The sequence below is a fragment of the Anopheles cruzii genome, chromosome 2 (assembly GCF_943734635.1).
Source record: "Anopheles cruzii chromosome 2, idAnoCruzAS_RS32_06, whole genome shotgun sequence".
Classification (NCBI taxonomy): domain Eukaryota; kingdom Metazoa; phylum Arthropoda; class Insecta; order Diptera; family Culicidae; genus Anopheles; species Anopheles cruzii.
The window spans coordinates 37,693,287-37,715,986 of NC_069144.1; the positions used below are offsets into that span (position 1 = coordinate 37,693,287).

At 47.6% G+C, this 22,700-nt stretch overlaps 2 protein-coding genes across 2 annotated transcripts; one reads left to right on the forward strand and one right to left on the reverse strand.

The window, feature by feature from the left end:
• Positions 1–361: 361 nt before the first annotated feature.
• On the reverse strand, positions 362–20,743 carry LOC128279004 (uncharacterized). Its single transcript, XM_053017726.1, has 9 exons — positions 20,669–20,743; positions 6,954–7,077; positions 6,239–6,324; positions 6,070–6,165; positions 5,920–5,982; positions 5,551–5,634; positions 1,716–1,854; positions 1,414–1,632; positions 362–489 (listed from the first exon to the last, which is right to left on the reverse strand). Exons 1-9 carry the CDS (start codon positions 20,741–20,743, stop codon positions 362–364), a joined length of 1,014 nt encoding a protein of 337 aa, XP_052873686.1.
• LOC128269442 (serine protease SP24D-like) lies at positions 9,095–10,228 on the forward strand. The gene is made up of 3 exons (XM_053006900.1): positions 9,095–9,492; positions 9,556–9,928; positions 10,041–10,228. Exons 1-3 carry the CDS (start codon positions 9,197–9,199, stop codon positions 10,188–10,190), a joined length of 819 nt encoding a protein of 272 aa, XP_052862860.1. The 5' UTR covers positions 9,095–9,196; the 3' UTR covers positions 10,191–10,228.
• Positions 20,744–22,700: the final 1,957 nt, after the last annotated feature.

The following is a 22,700-nucleotide window of genomic DNA, read 5'->3' on the forward strand; positions in this document are numbered from 1 at the left end:
AGTAACGAGAGTTCGCGCCTTCGCACCGGCCGGCCTTTGGTTTTTTCGGCACATCAAATGAAACAAGACGAAATGGGGAACGAAATGGCACCCAACGTAAAACCATTCCAATTTGCCGGCTGTCCGAGTGACGCAAATGCACCCTCTCCTGGACCTCCTGCCGGTGCCTTCGAAGGCTCCGGCTCCGGCTGTGGGCCATTCAAAATTAAATGGTTCGCACCGCCCGAGTGACACCGCACTTAGTGCGCGGTTGTTGTCCTTTTCGTCACCTACGTCACCGGTGGGCTCGGCCCTCGGCAGGGAGCCGCACTACCTGCGGCTACCGCGTTCCGTTCCGTTAATCTCGCAGGCCGGCGGTCCGCTAATGGTCGGCCTGATGTCCGGCCGCCGGGGCGCCGTGGCTCGTGCCCTTGCCGGGCGGATACACGTGATTGGCTGTCGTCTGCGGCAGCTTAGGCTCGTGCCAGGACAGCTTATCCTCGCTGTACTCTGTGGCGAGAAAGAAGAGGAGCGAAGCGAACGTTGTTAAATGCTGCGGTAATGTTTTCGCGGCCCAAAAACGGTTTACGGAAGATTTATGCCGGACATCAGCGGGGAAGGGACAGCATTTGGGCTAAGAAGGTGCACATTACGCTTCTCGGGCTTTTGGTTTCGGGCTTTGTTTTCCGTTCGAGTCCGAGGCTCGATTTATATTTTTTGAACCAATTGGCCTGTCATATAAATATTCAATTCACTTTGGTATGCGCCACTTGGAGCACTAAAAGCAAAATTTTGTGTCTTTTCTTCGATGCGGTCAAGGCACTAGTTGACGTTGTTTAAAAGAACTCGATCAATCTGTTTTGCTTTATCAGGTCAACGACATTTTAGAATTTTTGCTACAAACTCACAAAATTCCTACACACCTCTGTCGCCTAAATGTAGGCAATTTGTACTCCATATTTAACGTGCAGTGTTTTGCGCCTGAACTTATGCAGCGCAAAAGCATTGAAAAATGTTATCCGCGAGCTCGGTTTGTTGTCCTGTTACTTTTACCGCGCCTTCGCCAGTTAACAAAATCACTAACAAAAACTGGAACAGAAGAATCGAAGGACAGTTTGAAAACATCAATATCGCCTCAATATTGCCCAGTAAAAGAGTCCGTTTTATGGCGCCCGGCCGTTTCGCGGAGAGGAAATAAAAACCTTATCAATCTATTAAACGTACGCGTATTTCCGTCGTAGGGCACCTTTAAAAAGGAACCAGAAAAGCTCGCGGCAACAACAATGGAGAAAAAAGGCGGAACCACTCCATTCTTGCGAGCGCGCCGCGAATACGTTCCCTTTCCGGTGTCACTCTCGACAGTCATAAATGTCACGCTCAGTTTCTCAGAAAACAAACGGCCCGACGGTGACAAACGGAAGCACCGTTACCTACCTGGCAGCGTCTCGATCACGCCCATCCTGAGGCCGTTCGGTTTGGCCGTCTCCTTGCCGATCGCTTCCGACGGGTGGATAATGCCCCCGGTGCCGGCACAACAACCCTTCGGCTTGTCGGAAGCGCAAAATTTGACGTGTTTCTTCAGCAACAGTGAGCCCCGGGGCCCAGAACGCAACACCGTCAACACGGGCGGTGGCCTTAGCTGGGGCGGCGATGCTACACCTGTGTCGAAGGACGAAGCAGGGCGTGGATTAGGACGGGCGGCCGGTCCGACGGTGGGCGGCGGGGGATTAGCATACTTCCCACGAACGCTCCATTGATCTGCGTCTCCTCCGGGATCAGGGTGCAGTTGGTGTGCGGGCAGATCACGGGGCTGAGGGCGGACTTCGTCTGCGGCAGACAGGACGGGGCCGGCGGGCTGTACTGGATGTTGGTGGGCTGCCGGGAGACGGAACAGAAACGAACTTTATTCGGTAAGGTACGCCTTTCGAAGTTCGCCGAAACCGGAGACAGCATAAAATGGGCGATTTATGATCTGCCAAATTCGCAAAATCAGAACAAAAACCGGGGATCAATTAGAGAAGTCGTCTGCCGGCTGTCTCTCGGGGTGGCCAAGGACCCCGGCGCCCGGTGGCGAAGATGTTGGCTGGAAAATCTAATCCCTCACCGGGCACAGACAGACTGCGGCTCAAGGAGTGGCGGCTCAAGGAGGTACAGTTTTCGGGTGCTTTTCGGCAAATTAGATTATCCGACCGAGACACTGAGACCGTTCCGGGAAGGACCTCCCGTTCGAGCCGCGACTCAATGAGCCGCGGTTTCGGCACCCCGTTCAAAGCGCAGTCAAAGGCAGCATTTCGGTGCTGGAAAACTGATTAAAATTCGGCAGCTGATAGCGGGACGCCCGTCGAGGAACATCGAACGCGCGCTGGGATCGTTCCATCATTCGCCAATAATTAGCTCGTGTTGGTCAGAAATTATGCAACACAAACTAACACACGGTGGCACAACATACGGGAGCTCATATCATTAGTATTCATTAGTTTGCCTTCCACAGAATTAGAAACTCGGCGTGACGCGTGGCTTTTGATCGTGAGTTTCATTCGAGATTTGGCCGCCTGTTTCGGGTTGTTGATGTTGTCGTAATAGGAGAGTGGTTTAAATTTGAGAAACGTCCATACCCGGTAAAGAATACAATGTTTCAGGTGTTTATAAATACATGTGGCTGGAACTTGAGTGCTACTCGAAGACTCTTGCATTAAATATTCAATATTTGGGGGTGCTGCTACTAGCCTAAATTTATTTTGTTATGTTGCTACGTTATTCATATGAACGTATGTGTAGTTTCATTACAATCTCTTGATTTATTCTTTGCCTACATTTAGTATCAACGTGTCATGTTTATTGTCGTGTATTTTTTTTTGCAATAGAATTGTTGTTTTTGAAAAGTTAAAAAAAAAACGAACGTTGAACGAATGTTGAAAGTATATCAAGTATTGTATACGGACTCTTGGCTGAGGCTTCATGGTTCATGGTCATGGAATCTTGTTTAAGGACTACCTGCAAACTGGAAAAACAATAAATTCAGAATATTATTGTGACCTTTTATACCAGCTGAAGGAAACAATTCGTGGAAAAAGACCCGGTTCCCAGAAGAAAAAAGATCCTTTTTCATCAGGGCTACGCACGGTGTCACAAGAGAATTTTGACAATGCAAAAACACACGAATTAAAGTTCGAATTGTTGGAGCATCCACCGTATTCACCAGATTTGGCCCGCAGCGATTTCCATCTGTTTTCAGGCCTAGAAAATTTAATGCGTGGAAGCGTATTTTGCAGCCCTTCCAGATTCTCACTTTAGGGATGAAATTCATAAATTGGAATCTCGTTGGAACAAGTACTAGGCTGTTCAATAAGTTCGTATGGTCGATAAGAAAAACACATTTCTATGGTTTGAAATACACTTTATTATTCAGTATGGCTTTCCTGAACATCAATACCCTTGTTCCTAGGAGACTCCAATTTATAAGTTCCATCCCTGAAACTTATAAATTCAAAGGCTTCAAAACACGCTTCCGCACTTGTTATGACGTCATCATGTGATGACAAACGATTTCCACGCATGGATTTTTGAGGAGCTGCAAACAGATTGAAGTCGCTAAGGGCCAAATCTGGTCAATACGGAGGATACCCCAAAAATTCGAACTTTAATTTATGGATTTTTGCCTATCTTTAAATGCTCTGATGCAGTGTGCATTGTCCTGATGAGAAAGGATGTTTTTTTTCTTCAAACCGAGTCTTTTTTCACAAATTTTCTCTTTCAGTTGGTCTAAAATGTTACAACAATAATCAAAATTTATTGTTTTATCAATCTGGAAGTAATTCGCTAACAAAACTCCATCCATGCAAAAATCCATGCATGCTTTCGGAAAAGCTCAAAATGTTGCCGAGAAAATGGCATTAGAATGCGTTTTTGTTCCATTTTTAGCGAATGGGGCACCCATTTTACAAACAGCTTTCTGAAACCCAATACTTCAGTCAAAATATTGGTTATACTGCTCGATGAGATGGCTTGGTACTAAATCTCTTTCAGTCATTCGACGATTTTCCAATACGACATCCTGTATTTTTTCTACGATTTTAGGTGATGTGTCTGTTTTTTTTGCATTTTTGACGTGGATTGTCTTAAAGGCTACTACGACCACGTTTATACTCCGAAAGCCCCCTTTTAACTCCCTAATTAAAGGTGAAGAGTTCTTATAGACTTTCAACATTCGTTCATAAATATCTTTTGCTTTTAAACCTACCAAAAATAAAAATTTAATCACTCCAGGATACTTAATGTTTTCCGTTGTAAAAAATACTATGACACGTCGATACTAAATGGCAAGTAAAAAAAAAAAAAAAAGGACCGATTAAAATAAAACTTCACATACGTTCATATGAAGAGTTTACCAATATAACAAAAAAAACAGGCTCAACAACAGCGCTCTCTGTTACCGACCATACGAACTTATTGAACACCCCAGTATATTGACATTCAGGGAGACTATACTAGACTATAGTACTGAGTGATAAAGTGTATTTCAAACCATAACATTGTGTTTTTCTTATCGAATCGCAAAACTTATTGAACAGCCTGGTATTTCGAACTTCCCTCGACAGGGTTGTTTAACGGCTGCTAAACATTCCACAGCGCAGCTGTTGGACGTGAATCCTTCAACAACGGCGACGGTTTTAATTTCTCCTCGGACTCGCCAATTCGTTGTGGATGAAGTACGCATTCCCAGTTTTTGCTGTGGAACTCTATGGCTTCCAGTGATTTTCCCGGACACAGCCACCCACCGCCGTCGGTTCCGGGAAGACACTTTCGCGCCCGGAAATAAATCACCCATAAAAGCGTGGCTAAAACTATCCTGTCCTGTTTTGCTTTTCCCGCTTTTCCCACCGCTTCACGGTCACGCGGTTGCGCCTTCCGTATCGGGCCGACCCCACCCGGATTAAAGTCGCCCCGTGGCACCGTGCACGGGCAAACGGAGGAATTTATGCGTTGGTGATGATGATTAATGGGCGCCAGTCGAAGGCGGAAGTTATGAATCATTTCCCGGCCAGCCCGATGGAGGCGCACGGTGCCTTACCGATCGCCCCGTGGCCGTGGCCAGGACCGTGTTGAATATTGTTTAATGTTGTTAAACGCTCCGAATGGAGCACCGGACGGTGTACCGCACCGGGTCCGGCTTTACGTTTACGACAACACACCGCATAAAACATTCATAAGCCATAAGCCTGATGTTTGGTTCCAGTTTCTCATGAAACGGTGCGCTCGAGAAATGTTTCTAAGGAACGCCCGGAAGCGAAGTGCTCCGAGCGCTCGGGGTTGGAACGGGTTTTGGGAAACGGAAGAAACGATGGCAACTGGTCTCAGGCCGACCTGCCAGCGCCAGCTCATTTGCCAGTCGATCGGCCCAAAACCCGATGGTAATTAATTCACGGGCGCTTCGGGGTTGGAGTGCTCTCAGCTTCAAACGGTATTGATTTCGGGCGTTCTGGGTGCCGGAGATCTTAACCATATCGAATGGCCCACCAATTAGGTCCCTCCTCCTGGGGTGGCTCGGGAGATCGGGAAGAGCGTACTTACGCACGTGTACGAATCGTCGTCACCCTGGCCACGGCCCGCCTTGTACTCCTGGTACTGCGATATCACGCACAGCAGACAGTAGATCTGGAACGAGTATGATAATGTTTGAAGTTTCACTCAATCACCACGGCCAGAAGCCGAATCATTACACAACTACTGCGTGACCCGGCCGGCTCTTCCGTTAGCTGATAGACTCCTTTCAATCTTCTCAATCAGCCCCACAGCGTGCGTGACCCGCTAATTTCCTGCCCATCACCGGGGCGTAACGCGATATCTCATTTAGCGTATCGAAAAGCCGGCGGCTCAGTCACGCGATACGGCAACAACAACGGATTCGCAACTCTAATCGCACGCGCCGAGAACACTTACGTTAAGACACATGATGAAGAAATCGATGGTAAACAGCATGGCTGTTAGTGGCTCAAATTTAAGCTGAAACGACAACAAAGTGGAACGGGTGACGGTTAGCTTTCGAGCACTTTCGAGCAGTTGTCGCGGACGAGGAAACCGTGAGCGTACCGTTTCTATGACGATGAGATACATAAAATGGGCGCACTCCACCAGCAGGTCCGCTATCATCACCAAGATCCACGGCAGCAGCAGCGCCCGATTGTTCTGTCGAGGAAAAGATCGAGATTGAAAGAGTGGATTAGCGATGGCTTGGGCGACGAGAAAGGGCCGCTCGTACCATTTTTAATCCGATTAGCACGAGCACCGACGACAGGACACCGAGCGAGGCGAAGATGAGCAGCAGCACGTTAAACTTGACCGTGACTGTAAACAGAGAACGGAGAAAGTTAAGCAGTAAACAGGACACGGGGGGTATAACCCTTTAATCGATACACTGGGTTAGCAATTAGCTTCGGCACAACTGAACTGAGCTGTGAAAAACAACACCGGAAGAAAGAATGGGACCGATACGGACACGGACGGATGTTTGATCGGAGTTTAATCGAGAGGAAAAATGGCAAACAAACGCCGCTCGGTGGAGCGAACAACAACCATAAAAAAAAGAACTGCAACGAAACAATGCAAACATCTGATCGATTTCCTCCGGCAGGCGTTCCATCGCTTCTGCCTTCGAACTCGCGGCTGTAAAGTAAGTTTTGAAAAATATCTCTTCCGTCGTAGCCGTGCCTGAAGGATGTTGTCCGTTAGGGCTTAAATACTTCGCCACATTGCTAATTAATCACACCCGATCCTGATCCTACTGTTCGGGTTGAAGTATCCGCATCGGGGTATCTTTTGTGCAACATTCTACGAAAACATGTGCCGAAGGTTGGCCTTCGGTTGTTTGTTGGAGCATAATTAATGTTTTTAAATATGCCCCATCTTAATCGCCGAATGCAGTTTGGCCAGAGCAAAAAAAACACGAAATGGAGGATAAGAGTCGTGCGTCGTACCTGCCGAGATTGTGTCCCGCTCGAGGAAGCTCTCGCCGATCGGCTTGTCGACCTCGCCCCGGAGATAGCGGCGTTCTTCGTGCAAAAACAGTGACATTGTGATGCACGATATGCTGAAGTAGATCTGCAAGTAAAATGGCGGAATGAGCGAAATTGCTTCGGTTGTGAGTTATTTATGGGCCCACCCACTCGAGAACCAGAGCCGTAGAAGCAAAAACGCCTGAAACGCTAGAGTAAGATTAAAATTTGGGGTCTAGCGAGACGTACAGTTTTGCAAAACATCAGTCGGATAAAGCCGTAGGACGTAGTTTGCTTCAAATAAAAACGATTTTGCTACATATTTCCTTGTTTGAAATTTCCCACTTTCAGTAATAGTATATTATCTTTGATCTTGACATGATTTACATAGTAATTGGACTGAGCTTTTTCACGTTATTAGGGCTGAGTCTCAACCTAATTTTGCATGTGATGCATATGCTATTGGAGGCCTCCCTGCGACCTGCTAAATGAGTAAATTCTTCGTATAAATGAAGTTTAGTTCCCCTTATACCTTTTCACATTTCATTGCAATGCAATTTATGTGTGAGGAGTCGAATTATCGGCACACATTCCTTTCTTTTGGCACAGAAATATTAATGAAGCTCTTACCAACTTAATATTGAAAAATAATACGAAAACCATGATAAACATTTGCCCATGCATACTTTACATATAATGAGCATATTGAGAAGACTCCTTTTTGGCATCAAGTGAACCAGCCACACCGGGAGTCCTACATTGAGGGTCTTTAATCATTCTTAACTGCCCACGCGACCGTGTTCGGTTCGTTAACGAGATGAATGGGAAAATGGTGGATTAAAAATTTGCATCAAATTTTGTAGCACCATCAAGCAGATTGATCCCCCGGAAAGCGGTTACAATGTTGTTCATCTTTTGTGTGTTTTAAAATGAGCAGTTTCTTTCTACCCTCTTTCGGCCCTGGTGCCATCGTATCATCCGTACGTAGAAGTAGGAAATTCTGTACACCATCGGAATGCCGCTGGTTGTGTTGTTATAATTGTTTTGCTGGCAAATCCCAAAAATAATTAAACTTAATACCCGACCATGTGCGCGCCACCCCGGAAGCCGGCAAGAAGCAACGACAGTTGATGGAACTGTGTGTGTGTGTGTATGTGCGTTGAGTTTATTCCCCTGTGGGAGTGTGAATATTTAATATCTCTTCCGAGAACAGGATTCTCGGTGACAGTACCGAGGCTAACGCCTCGATATGGCGAAAAATTGGAAAACTTAGAAGCTACCATTCCCCGAGGGCATCAAGAAACAGTCAAATTTATTCAACGGAAGTTAAAGTGGTTGGTCGACAGGAAACAAGTTCTTCAGCGGCATCTACCGAAGTGACGTATTCGAGTAGCTTGTAGCTTTTTTATGATAAATATTTAAAATCACATAAGCTAACGCTGCGTTCGGAGAAGCCTATCTTATCACCGCGAATGCACTGCGTTGGTCGGCACTTTATCAGGGCACGGACGAATGTTTATTTGCATAACGTGACAATGGCCCGTGTTCACTGTGGACCACTGGAACCAAGTGTACGGCAAATAACAGTGTCAATGTTGCGAAGGGCCGTTTTTTAATTAAAAAAAAAGAGTGTGAAGATAAACTCAAATTCAATTGTCTTATTCAAACAATTTCAAACATTCGATCGACAAACAGACGAAAATTACAGTCCGATACAGTCCGGGTAGCAGAATGAAATCGCCACTTTAAAGTATTTTATCATATCGACAAGAAATTGGAAAAATTGGATGAAATGTTTCGAACGAGAAATGTGAATTTCGACTTCCAGTTCCACATTCTGTCCACGGCTCGAGAGAACAGCCTCCAACCGTCCGGAGCTCGGGCTCGAGTGGCCGCGTATCGGTCAGTGGCGACGATAAAAAGCCTCAAGCAGCGACACGAAGCGTCATCGTCCGCAGCCACGAGAGTGACTTGTCTTGTTCCCTGACACCCGTGAGCTGGCCGGCTGTTTGATATCTCCGTATCCACTCCAGACGCTGATGACAAGTGGATCCCTCTCGGTCAGACCTGGTGGCGATAAATAAGCTCCGGCGGCACGAGATGGACACCAGTCTTCCGGTGTGTGCGTTGACCGTGCGACCCTCGATGCCGACGAGACCATTCGGAAAGTCCAACAGCCGATCCAGATTGTGAGTGAAAGTAAGTGTCCTGCAGTGTCCGAAGAGATGGCGATTAGTGGCGTGGTAGCGTTGGGTTTGGCGTTGGGATGCTGTTTGGTGGTCGTGAACGCCGACGTTCGGTTCCACCTCAGCGACCAGAACCTGGCGTTGGCCGCAAGTGGCCTTGGTCGACCCGTCTACAAGACGACTTCACGTATCGTCGGCGGGTCGATAGCCTCCGAGGGACAGTTCCCTTATCAGGTTGCCCTCCTGCGCGGGTCGTCCCTTTCCTGCGGGGGCTCCATCATCGATGCACGCTGGGTTCTGACAGCGGCCCACTGCGTGTACAGTGGCAGTGCCGTGTAAGTATCTAGATGGGGGAGAGAGACCGCGTCCTGGTGACTGACTCTGATCCCTCTCCACAGTGTGGCGGCATCCGCCATCACGGTGCTGGCCGGAACGACCAACCTGAACTCTGGCGTTCGCCGAGCCGTTGTGCGCGTTGTGCCTCACGAACGGTACGGCAACTTCCGGAACGATGTCGCGCTCCTGCAGCTGCAGCAACCGTTGGTCACGACGGCCACCATCCGTCCGATTGCGCTGCGCACCAGCAGTGTGCCGACCGGGAGCGAGGTCATCATTTCAGGCTGGGGTCGCATCTTCCAGGGTGGACCGGTTTCGTCGGTCCTGCGCTACAATCGCGCCAATGTCTTGGATGACCAGCGATGCCGGGCGGTTACCGGGATCTCCAGTGGGCTGGTGTGCCTCAACTCACCACTCAATAACGGGGCGTGCAATGTGAGTAGTGCCAGATTAGTCCTACGATGCTGCCCTCGGGGCGGAACAAGCGAACCTTCACTTTGTTTTGTGAACCACATTTGATGAACTGCTCTTTCTTCTATACCTCTAGGGTGATTCCGGTGGACCGGCGGTGTGGAGCAATCAGCTGGTCGGTGTTGCCAACTTCATCATCAGCGCCTGCGGTTCGAGCAATCCGGACGGGTACGCGCGGGTTTCCGACTTTGTTCCGTGGATTCAGACAACGATGCGCCGATATTAGGCTCGAGTGTGGAAATAAAAATTATTGTATTGCCTTCGAATGTTTCAGTAAATGACTTCCCTCTATACGTAGTTTCTGCAGAAGGAACATCGGGTCTGTCGAGTCTAGTAATCTATGATATCGACTTCGTATAAAGTATGTTTCACTTCACAGATCTAGTAACCATTTACTCCAAGTCCAAGCAGTGAGTTGAATGGCGTGTCAAAACCAAAGTTCTAACTTTTCGCAGAACATTTAGAACATTTTAGTACATTGTCATAGGTAATTCTAAATGTAATTACACGATATTATCCAGGTCAGCAATATTTAAATAGTAACCGCATCTATAAGATCGACAGGGAAGTCTCTCACTTGGAAGTCTTGATAAAAAAAAACACCCTGCAGCACTCGTCACGAGTTCTTGTTGCTCGAAGTGATCCTGAATTGTGTGGTAAGCCCCGGTACGTTTAATTCAATATGCTCACTATCGTCACAATTACTATCAATCCAATATCCGTTCGAAATGGTTTAGAGAACGTGAGGATTTTACTTTTGTTATTATCGATTTAAATTCAATTCAACTCAATCAACTAATGTAAGACATTCTTAGAACATTTTCGTATCATTTTCATCAGTTTTTGAATGTACCGTCCATAATGTTTTAGTTAAATTGAAGCTATCGCCTTCCTCAGGCGAGTTGGTTACTCACACGGGGGGAAAAGCTATGAATAGCCTTTGATTAGCTTCGGTCAAGCGTTTATTTCATGATTGCAAAATATGAAGTCTCCGCTTTTATTCGTGTTGTTTTGTGAGATATTTCGATAATCAAGAAACTTGTTATGATCACGGTCATATTACAATTGATTGAAGACGTAAAATGCTTCGGAAATCTTGTTACCGCCAAGAGAAGCCCACTTGATACCCGCAGCCTAACGTTAGGCAAACACTGCAGCTATTAGAACTTCAAACCGTGGGCTGAAATTCGAAACAAATAGGCCAAGTACTTTGGTGTTTTCCTTTATTGACTTTGAATTTAAGTCCATTAGCGGGCGAGAGAAAAGTACTTGCGAATTTCTCCGACACGAGTAACGAAATGGCAGAACAAGAGCAGGACGAAGCTCCATTTCACGAAGTCGTTGTTATGCAATGCGCACTGTATCGGCCCCTTGTCAGCTTACCAGTGGACCAAGGTTTCCACACGAAGATTAATTTTCACCGCCTGTTTCACAGAAGATAATCGTTTGCGCCAGAGTGCGAACGCAAACAGAGAAAAAAGCTCAGGCACCGGGGGCCGGAATCAGAACAAAACGAGCAACATTGTGACGCGCGCGCCGACGACGAAAGCTGGCTATGGTTTGAAGTAGGCCAGGAGCATTACTTCGGCCCTTCGGTGGATGGGCACCGGTGATCGTTATCTCCGCGTTGCTTCCCGAGAGGTGCTTGCCGAGCCGAGTCCTTATTTGTGGCTTCAACGGCACTTTGAGCCACAGAAAATGCGCACCATTCCGTGTGGGCGCGAGGGTAGGCTTCCATAACGGCAAGCTTTAATGTTATTGATTCAAATTATACGGTAGCATCTTCTTGTGGGGGGAAACCTACACCGCGGCACGGGACGGTGAGCATGTGCCGCGCCATCCCCAGTTTGATGATCCCCGGGCGTGACGTGGTGATTGATGATTACTTATGCAACGATCGGTTTCAACAAGCTTTGCGGTGTGGCGGCATTAAAAGGCAAGTCCACTTGAGCGGCACCTACTTCCAACATCCGATGCCTCGACCACGGAAGCGGACTTCAAAGCGCTGTCGATGTGGAGTCTGAAGTATCGGATGGTCGACGACACTCGGGTGTAAACCACACGCTTCTCGTCACCATCGACTGAACGTGGATCACTGGCCTACTGGCAGTCGGCCCGCAAATAGGATGCTCGTAGGATGCGTATGTTACTCACCAACCCAGCGCCCAGACATGGTAATATATTCGTTTTGCCCTTTGTCTGTTGGGAGCTTTTTCGCGGGGTTTCCAAAAAACATCAAACGGTTCTAAAAGTTTAGTACCCATTCGAGCGCTGGTGGGCGTTCGAAAGCGATCTCCGGAAAGTTTGGGGCAAAATATGCGAAACATAACACGAAACTTATGCCAAAAGGGTTAAAGCTCTGGAGTTTTCTCGAAAATACCACCCACACGCCTCGGGCCGGTTGATTGTACGAAAGCGTTCGCTAAATCGACTTTGACCTGCATGATTTGACACGATTTTCATGCCTCGTTCCAAGTGATGTTGTTTATGCTACTGACCTTCGCAGAAAGCCACTGCCGCCGACCGGTGGAGCTTTAAAGGGTTGTTGATTTGAGAGATTTACTTACAGCCACATCTTTGTGGACCTCGCCGGAAGCCACATTCGGTAACGTAATAGAATTTGCTTGTTTTTCTCTCTCTCTTTCTCTCTCTGTCTCTCGTGGCACCGATTCCGCTAATGGAAGTCAGCGAACGTGGACACTATGGGGAAAAGGTGGTCATAAGTAAACTTAAAAACTGAGAGTTTTAGTTATATTGGCTTAAAATAGATCTATGACAAATTTGTAGTTTTAGCCTTTCATGTTGCGTAGATTCCGAGAAATCATCTGTCAAAGTCGAAAGAGTGATAAAAATGGCTCTTTAAAACCAACTTTTTACAGCTACTTTCACGCGTTCGTTAGCACATTTTAAAGGTAATGAATCCCTCTTTCATGTGAAATAATTAAGTGTTTACGTTTTGCATTGCTAGTACATTTTTATCGGGAATTAGTATAGAAAACTACGAAAAAATACAGTTTTTCAATTTTGGTAATGCAGTAAAAAAATGTTCAGCGTTGTGATGGCTAAACGAGGCATTACAATTAAAGTTTAGACAGTTTTAAACATTTTCTGTTAGTTTTATTCGCGAATTCCTGCGACAAATTTTGCAAATTCCAATTTTAAGACAACAATTCCTGATGCATAAGGAGGCGCCTGGTTTGTATGTTGCAGCAGATTTGCGCATTTGCAGAGATCCATTGAATTATCCATTGAAACATTTTGGTGTAATGCAGATTGCATAGCTCCGGCGTTTAGATTGTGTATGAAAAGATTTTAGTGTCGTTCAAATTGCATAGCTCAGGCGTTTAAAACAAAGTTGAATTTTATCAAAACACCTGCAAAGAAAACAAAAACGTTGAAAAAAGTCCATAGATTCATCCCAAAAACAAATATGTCCGCCTTTCCCATACAAATTGCCTACTGTGGGTCCCGATTCTGAGGTTTGGAATTTAACTCTTCCTTCAACTCGACGGTGTACTACAGTAGTTTGTGCATTTGACGCACCATCATTTCGTGGCATTCGGCATTCGAAAAGCTCCCGAACGCGTGGCTTTGGGGGCCAGCATTGGGCCAACCGTTTGCCGAACGAAAGTGGATTTCAAGTGCGTGGTTCGCGGAAGTACCGCTGATTCGCTCGCTACATTATCCGTGAGCGCCTCGCCTGGTCTGGTGCCTGGTGCCTACCTGGGCCAACAGCTTAATTCGATTCGAGCACTTTTCGTGGAAAATTGGCGAATTCTTGCATCGTATGTTTTCCGGCTCCGCTCCGGCTCGCGTATCTAATTTATGCAAACGTGCTATTTGAACTTTCGTTTCATTTCAAACGACTCAACTCTTTGCACTCCCCACAGAAGGGGCAAATACGACTTTTTTAGACACGAGCATATGTACCTTTTAAATGCATAATCTTATAAAGTCACCGGAAAGAACACCAAGCCGATTCTTGTGTTCTTGTTGGCTGTGGGCTGGTTGTGTTAGAAAGCTTCGGTAACTTTCTGTAATTGAACAAATGTAAAGTTTCGGGTGTGTATTCTATATACAACCTGCGGCACTTTCGGTGAACTTTTTTCCCTAATTTCGGAACAATAATTTCACTCGAGAGTTCAAAGCAGTCGGAACAACGTCGTTCTGATGTTTTAAAATTACAGAAATACAGAAAATCCCATTAAGAGAAATTCTCCCTTAAGCTTTCCAGCCGTAAAGTACCCTTAAACATTGTTTCAGGCAGCCGTGAATTAATCACGAAATGTAAGCCCTCACACGTGACGCCCACTGACAGCAGGCAACGGCAACAAAAGGGGGCTCCAATGTTGTGTTAGTTGCCAACTTTTTTAATTTAGACGAAAGCAGGCTGCCCTCCCTGCTGCTGATTCCGCGATGGCCACGGAAGATGTTTGAGGGTCTGAATCGAGTGTGCGGTGTGTGTGTGGGAAAATAAAATTTTATGCAAAAGTCTCCTGCATCCACACGCTACTTCTGAAACCGCTCCCATCACTCAGGTAATTAGGATTCGGAAGTAGATGGACAACCTTCTTTGAAGTGCTGTGGCAACCAGTTAACCATTAAGTTGCCACAAACCACCTTTAAAAAATGCACCCTCCCAGAATGGTAAGCCGAGAGGGTTAAGGTATTGAGAAAGGGCCAGACTAATGCCGGCATTCGATTGCCGCCGGGCAACATTATAAAATAAAACACAAAAAATAACAAGACGGATCGGGGACGAAATAGTAACAAGAAGTAAATCGATTCGCCATTCGAAGGTTAGTCCGTTCTGGGGCCGTCATGTGGTGCATGTCGAGCATTAGGGTCGGGTGAAGCTCCCCAGATGCTTCGCGATGACCTTCGTGGAAAAATGAAATACATACTCTTCACCACAGGATCGCCTCAGACGCGCGCCTGTCTGTCTTGAGGGTTACCGGAATGCAAACGTTGGTTGGCATTTTTAATCTTCCAGTCGCATGAATACGGTAGCCGTCGGAAAGTTAACAACCATGCGCACCATTTGAAGCCGGTCCGATGAATATTTAGACTATCATCCGCGTTGCGAGACTTCCAGAAATAATGATCTCCTTCAGTTCTGCTCTGTTCTAAGATCGTTTTTTATCTCCGCTAGAGATTACTTTGTATTGCCGTGACCCGCCTGACTTTTCATCTTCTGCGGCCACAACAGCTTCGAGCGCGTGTGTGTGTGTGTGTGTTAATCCGTTTAATGAGAAGTAGCATAATGCCGTAAAGGTGGCAACAGTGGCTTTCTTTTCCTAATTGACACTCACGTAGTCGGCAGCTCCTCAATCAGTCGGCGGCCCACGTGACGCGGGCTCGAAAACTGTAGACATTAATTATCCTTTCGGTTGCGCTATTCCGGTCCTGGTCAATGGCGTGGAAGGCATCGTTCATTATCTCGCTTATGGAAGCGTGCGGGATGGCTTGGGATAAAAACGTGGCGTGGAAATTGCAGCTACCGGCGATGCACCCAGCGCCGGCCGCCGGACCGAGGCCGATGCACTTGACATTGTCCCGGTTGCTCCCGTTTGCAAAATATCTGGAGCAATTAACAGGAAAGTCCTTACAGCGCTTGGTTCGCTAACAAGGTCCAACGCGACCATCCGACAACCGGTCGAGGGTTGTTGTTGTTGGATGCCGCTGCTTCCCATAACGATATGCAAAACGAAGCATAAATGTGCATATTTTCGTGAAATAAACATCAAAGCCAAAGGGTGACCCTGTAAAGGAGCTTCGGTTCTTCGTAGAAAATCCGGATAAATTATGCTATCAAAAGTATGTCAAATGTGGCAGGATGAAACATAACAAGACAATGTCGCACATAATGCCATCAAAAGGGCAGCAAACCGATTCCACACCAAATGAGCTAAGATACCAATAAATTGGGTAGGACCGGCGGCGCTGGAACTCGATCCGTGGCCGAAATCATACAGTTGAACCACGCACCGCACCTCCGTATGACACATGTAGCTCCGAGTGGCCTAATTACCCAGTGAGGCAAGTAAACAAACCTATTTCTCCGTTTCTCGGGGAACCTGCATCCCGGAACCGGCACCCGCAGTCGCAGTGCGCTCGCAAGACACATCGCTCATTCGGCCGTAACAAGGCAGCGGCCAAACAGCGTGTGACAGGGGCCATCTGCGTCACGTCGGAGTCGCAGAGGTCGGCGTGAGCAATCGAATTCGAACCCGGGCCGCCATTAGTCAACAAGATAAACGACGTGGATTCTGTCAACCTCGTTCGCTTCTGGTCACCACAACCGGGAGCGGCGCTGGCGAACGTCCAAGAACTCCAAGAGCGAGAGAGAGAGAGGGAGCGTTGAGACCACACTTGAAGTCGATATTTCGGATGTTGGACCGGAAATAGGACCGGTGTTGGGCACAATTCGCAATCGTTCGCCGGAGCTGAGATGTCAATAGAATCGAACAGCTGGAGAAACCAATCAACCGTCGGCTGGCCACTGGGTCGTGGGAAGCTATTAGTGGCGGCTGGGGAGGTGCCCGACAGCATCCGGAATAAAGTCGTACGATTTATCTTCAAACCAGGACTCAACAGGTTGCGGTGCCTCAACGACCTACGTTTTATCGACAATCGATTTCGGTGACCTCCGGCCGGAGAGGGTCTAAATTTATTACCGGATCCGAATATTTACTTACTGCACTTACTTGCCTGCCAGCGAGACCAATAAAGTGTCAGGTCGAATGGCACTGGAACCATCGTCACCTGGAAATTGAGTCACCAATCCAGGACAATCCCGGCACCATCTGCGTGTCCTGAGTCGTGAAGTAATTTACGTCACTAAAGTGGAATAATTACAACCCTCTGGCATCTGTTGATGTAGCCGTTGTGTAGAGTGGCGTGTGAGTGGCGTGAGCTTGTCGTTGGGCCTGACACTGCACAGAATTATTATTGCTTTCTCCCCGAGACTGAACGTTCCGAACCGAACAATGCACTGTGTCTGTAGGGATCCATCCATAAGCAACACCAGCATGACGACATGACATCTGTTGCAGCATGCATGCATTGTGAGGTCCGCAAAGCGCATCCCCTAACGCATCCCGACCGTCTGCGGCACTGGTAATTAAACCTTCAATCACCGTGGTGTGAAGCCGCAAATCTTCGTTGTCCCATTTCGCCAACATGCAGCTGGAAGTGAGGGTTTTCTTAACGGAACTGTTGCTACCAGGAACTCTCCGGGCGTCTCCATCTGGAATTTCAATCTGGAAGATGTGAGACTGGCAACTGGTGCCACTAGGTCTTCCGGATTCGAATGTTTTACTGAGGATTTCCGATAAGTTACCGAGTTGGATGTAATGGACTTTGTAATTGGAAATTACACCACAACCGCGCGTGCTGTCTGTCGTGAGGTGAACTATCGCCGTCCCAACTAGTCCGGGCGACCCTGTTCACACTTCGCCAGCCGGATAACGAAGTGGATACCTCAAGGACACTTGAAAGCTCCTTTTGGGTGCCCGACGGAACAGAGCCCATTAATTCGAGGCTACCCCACAAGGATGCGCAAGGTATACCTGTGAGCAGCCTCATAAGTTGTGGATTTGTGTGGATCGTCTTCGGCGGTAGCCATTGTGGAACGTACAATCACCGTAACTATCAGCGAGGATGCAGCGTGTGTCCTTGCCACCATTGGCTTGACCAGGGGGGGGGGGCCCCCCCGTCCCCCGTCCCAGCATGGTTATTATTTTTATGCTCAACGGACCACGCACCTCTCACCCAAATGCCCGTTGCATTGTCGGAATGGTTTACGCATCAGTGCGTCACCTCAATAGGGGGGGCCTTCGTCATCGCCGTGGCATTGTTGCTAAAGCGGACCCAAAGCAACCGTAAGCTCGGCTCCGGGCACCAGGAGCCGGGACCTCCCATTACCTATCGGTCAACAATGACCGCCACAACGGCTCAGCTCAGCCTAGGTGACCCGGGAGGCAACGGTGGGCGCACACCAGAGCCAACAATAACAGCACACAAAATAACACCCTACTATAGGAGGGGAGAGAAAAAAAAAACAAGAAGAATGTGACCCGATTGACGGTAACAAAGCATTCCATTATGGAAGGAGCTTCCTGTCCTTTCCCGGCTATGCACTGCATGCAATGATTTGAATGCACGTCAGCTACACAAGGCGTCCCGGTAAAAGAAAACCGGCCACGGTAAAGCAAGGAGCAATAGAGCGTCGGATCGGCTAAGCCGCTCGCTAACAATACCCTCGCTCGCCCACGCTCGAAGGACCTCGCGGTTTCCGATCCAGTCAAGTGGGACGTTGAATCAAAGATCTTTTCCGTAGTGTCCACCGCCAAGGCCACCCGAACGTCCCGAATCGGGACCGAATGTGGACCGAATGTATCTCTCGCCCTCTTTCCGTGCAATTTAATGCTCCGTTCCGGTGGACGAAAGTAAATTGTGTGCCGTCGACTCGCGCCGGAGGACGCTGAGCATATGAATATAATTACTCGACTCGGGCACGGCTTCGGATTAGCCCGGGGCCGACGAAGCCACTTCCCAAGAGTGGCGTTCCAATTTTCTGGTTTTTTTTTCTGCTGCGGAGAATACTCAGCTTAGGGAAGGAAGGTCCTTCCCAAATCCCAGCGCTATTGACCCGTGCCCGTGAAGGTCGGAAAATCATCTTGAACGCTGGAATTAGGGCACCGGAGCGGGTCGTTCGTCGGTTTTCTGCATCGTCGATAAGCGCGCTGGACGACGTTGGTTTATAACAATCGCTCGATGACACCAAGCGTCAGGATGATGATGATGAGGCTGATGATAGGGCCCTTACTGACCACCGTAGCGCGTGCGTTTAGTGTGTCACCGTTATGGTTTTATGCTCCACCGGCCCGTACTGGTCCGAGCGCAGCATAAAAACGCGCCGTCTCCCCGATGAGGTCAGCAGATTGCACATTCCCCCACCGCCCCGGGGGCCTGTCGAAAATCTTTCGCACAATATAAACCCGGCTCCTAGGCGAGCAATTTGCCGGCGTGGCGATGGCGGAAGTCTACTATGATTAATGATTGATTGATTTCCGAACCCGGAGGGATACTCCACATGGGCCCTGGCTTCGGGAGTTGGTCACGTTTTGAAGGGCGCGATTGATTTAATTAAATTGCGGTAGCTTTAATGGCCAACTGTTGGCCGTGGTTGATTGGGGCGATACAGCTAATTGCTATCTTGTGCTAGCTTGGAGTCGCGTTATCTTCCCCCCGGGTTGCAGTTGCCAAGGGCCGGAAGTGACCGCAAACGTGCCGCGATGAGTTTCGCGATTTAAAACTGCAATCCTTCTGGACGGACGGGACCGGAAGTGGAATAAAAAAACGTTTCGAAACCGATGCGATACGTGTTTGTTTGAATATTTATTAGGATCCAACTGTCAGCACCAGAAGGGCCACAGCTTTAGGGCTCCTCGCTAACACTTAACGGCCTATGTTCCGCAGAAATAAAACGCAACCCTAATGGGCTCAGTTCGAGATTGATTTTCACTCCCAGTTCTTTCAAAGGCCAGCCCTGCGTATGGTGTTTCAAATTCCAATGAATCCCCATTAGACTGGCTGTTGGCATGAAGGGCTCAAAATGAGCTCTTTGCATAACCCACACATTTATATACGGCAATCAGCATACAGTTCGGGGAAATTCGTAAAAAGTCGGAGAAAGGTTAGTGTTTCCGTCGTGGTTCGTTCAACAGGTTCTGGTTCCATTGATGGAAGTTTGAATGAGGCATGCTTTAGGATAGCCCGGTGAAGGTCGGAGTGTCCTAGCCAGCCAGCGTATTTGGGCGTAGCTTTTGGAAGGGATTATATTCAATTACGCTAGCATATTGGAACATGCTGTCCGAGACCCGAAACCGAGAAGCCTCTGCAGAGGTGATGAGAAATAATCCAAACTTTTCGGACCGGACCTCGAAGGATGAAAGTAATCGTAGCTCGAACATGAGCCCGTAGGGGAGCTGTTTCTAAGAAACTAGACACACACATTTCAACACACACACACACACAGTGCTCGTAGTCCGTTGGCTGCCGCCGGTTGGCCTTCAGCTAGAACACCCTCTGGTCTTAATTATCCCCCGGCGCTGGCGGCTATTAATACACTTCGTCTAAAGTTCGTTGCCAACTGTTGCCGGTGCCGGTCCGTTTCGGTGTTGAATTTTGGACTCCCGCAACGGAAAAAACGGAAGGACGATTGATCGCTCCCCCCGTGGTCGTGTTGGCAACAGCAAAAATCGATTCGAATTGATGTATATTTACTATCTGGCCCAACAACACACGGAAAGAGCCACAAGTTGGGCTATTTTGTGGCGGTGCTAAGAGCTCGTCGTGTCCAGGTTTTGATTTGTTCTACAAGAAATTGAAGCAAAGGTCAGGCGGGGGGGGCAGAAACATAAAACATTTCGCAACATAAATCAGAACCCGAAACATCTCCTCCAGGAACGCGGGACGATTGATCGTTCGCCTTCACTGCCCCGTAACCCCGAAAGCTTCCACAGCTTCCTGAATCACCTTCCGGAGGTGGCTTCGAGGTAAACAACATACCCCGGTTTCGTCGGAATTCTGTGGAACATGCGTGTGTTTTTCGAATGGACTTTGTAGGGTCGAAGATATATCATAGAACTGTCCGGTGGTATTAGTAAATGTTTCACTTCAATCGAGCCCGGTACTTACCAGGGTGTAGATGACACTGGCGAAGCTCCCTTTCCGGACGCTGCGCCACAAGCAGCACGAGTGCAGGATGGCCATCTTGGGTGGCTACTTTGTGGTTTGTAAACTATTTACCTTCGATTTCTCGGTAAAACCTACGATGTGACACACACACACGCGCGGGCGGACACGAAATACGAGAGGCCGTACAGGATACGTGGTACGCGTTACAAGCTCTGCGGTCGACTGTAATCGGAAGCCGCAGGCCAAGAAAGGGCCTTATTAGCTGCGCACGAGTGACTTTAGACAACGGCAGGATGTACGGCACCGGTCCCCGCAGAACGTTCGCCGGCCGCGGCGGTTTCGCGATCGGATTAGATGGCGCCCCCGTCCGGCGTCCATTTCATGGTTCGCGGTTTCGTCGGCTTCGGATGGCGCGCTGTGGTTGGGATATCTCTGGTCGTTTTTTTTCCTTCTGTTCGCCAAAAAGCGTTGTCACGGATCCCGGCTGAGGTGGTCCCGAAAACGCTCGATGTCCTCGCAGGCCCGGTGAGACAGAACCTGTACCGGAGACAGAGTGTAAAATGAAATGAATGGTCGTGTGGAATGGCGAAAAAGCTGTTCGGCCCACGGCAACCGAAAGCGGAAATTGTTGGAGAAAAAAAAACTAAAAGCATAATACATGTTTGGCAGTTACTAGGTCTATACGTTGAGAATGGGACTGTTTTTAACACACAAAAAAAGTTTATAAAATTTTAAGGCGATTTTCTATTTTATTCAAACTATGTGCCATCGCTAGCTATACATTTATCCTATCTCTCTGTTAAATCATGGAATCCCAGACGAAAGAATTCTTCGACTTTTCAAGTAAACTAATTAGTCATCCTATTTCGACTACCTTGTAGAAAAACGAAGGGCTGCTCAGCCAATACGTGTCCCATCGATGAAAAAGAATGATAATCGGAAAGAGCCAAGTCTGGTGAATAACGCGGGGAGAGATAGCAGCTCCCATCCAAGTGATTTGATAGTTTCCTGAAACTGTTTTGCTTTTTGGGACTTTGAAGCGCCAGGCTATGAGGGACTAGGCGCCTCCATTGAAAAACACTATTATTGCATTTTGGTCGTTTTTCGATCAATGCATGGTTCAAATTGATCATTTGTTGTCAGTAGCGATCGGAATTAACGTTTCCATCAGGTTTTAGGAGCTTGTGAAATACCACACATTTCTGTCCCATCAGAAAGTCCGCTTTTTGGAGTCCTTGGACGCTTTTTTTTGTAAAGTCAAAATCGCCATTTTGGAATTTTTTAAAGCACTTAAAGCACTGCGATCTTCCAAACACAAGTCCCGACAAGGATTTGGTGCGATTCCGAAGCAGTTTTCTTCAAGAGAAGCAGAAAAATAATAATCCCCACAAAACGCTTTTTTGGGCACAAAACTCGCCATGGTCTAACCCTTTCAACGGTCGTTTGCAAACTGATTAAATTTTTTGGTGACCTGGACTCATTTACCTGATGTCAAAATAAGGTAATGATGAATGAACAGCAAAACAGGGAAGTCCCAATCGGCAGGTACTGCCATCTTTTTAACAGTCCCGTTCTCAACGTATAGACCTAGTAAAAATGGCCGCTACGTCCCAAGACAAGCACAAGTCAAGTCAGGTGAACTGTTAAATTCAATCTAGGAGCAACGTCTTTGAACTACCAGCCGGATAATGGAGACTTCTAAACTTCGGCCTCGAATTTAAAGCAGACACAAGGGAGAATGCTGTGCACATAGTATTGAGCTTTTCCTGAACACTTAAAAAGAATTATTTTAACTTTTGAAAATAATTCCAATTAACACATACTCATTAATGAATCAAAACTAACGTCTTTGGATTATAAACACATGATAAATAGGTGAAAAAGGTTCAAACTACCAGATCAAGAACTTGAAACGCTTAATAAACCCTTTTTTAACCATCATTTTATGACCGCTAACGCAATAAAATCCACCTTCAAACGTGGTCAATCTCACGGTGGGAAAAAGAGCCTCGAGCCTCGAGCGGCGAAATCC

Excerpts from the sequence above, each read along its gene's own strand:
- LOC128279004 (XM_053017726.1), bottom strand. The coding sequence starts at position 20,743 with ATGGCCATCCTGCACTCGTGCTGCTTGTGGCGCAGCGTCCGGAAAGGG. Across the intron at positions 5,983-6,069 it reads ATCTCATCGTCATAGAAACG|CTTAAATTTGAGCCACTAAC; the intron begins GTACGCTCACGG and ends TTGTCGTTTCAG. Across the intron at positions 1,855-5,550 it reads ACGACGATTCGTACACGTGC|CCCACCAACATCCAGTACAG; the intron begins GTAAGTACGCTC and ends GTCTCCCGGCAG.
- LOC128269442 (XM_053006900.1), top strand. The coding sequence starts at position 9,197 with ATGGCGATTAGTGGCGTGGTAGCGTTGGGTTTGGCGTTGGGATGCTGT. Across the intron at positions 9,493-9,555 it reads GTGTACAGTGGCAGTGCCGT|TGTGGCGGCATCCGCCATCA; the intron begins GTAAGTATCTAG and ends CCCTCTCCACAG. Across the intron at positions 9,929-10,040 it reads TCAATAACGGGGCGTGCAAT|GGTGATTCCGGTGGACCGGC; the intron begins GTGAGTAGTGCC and ends CTATACCTCTAG.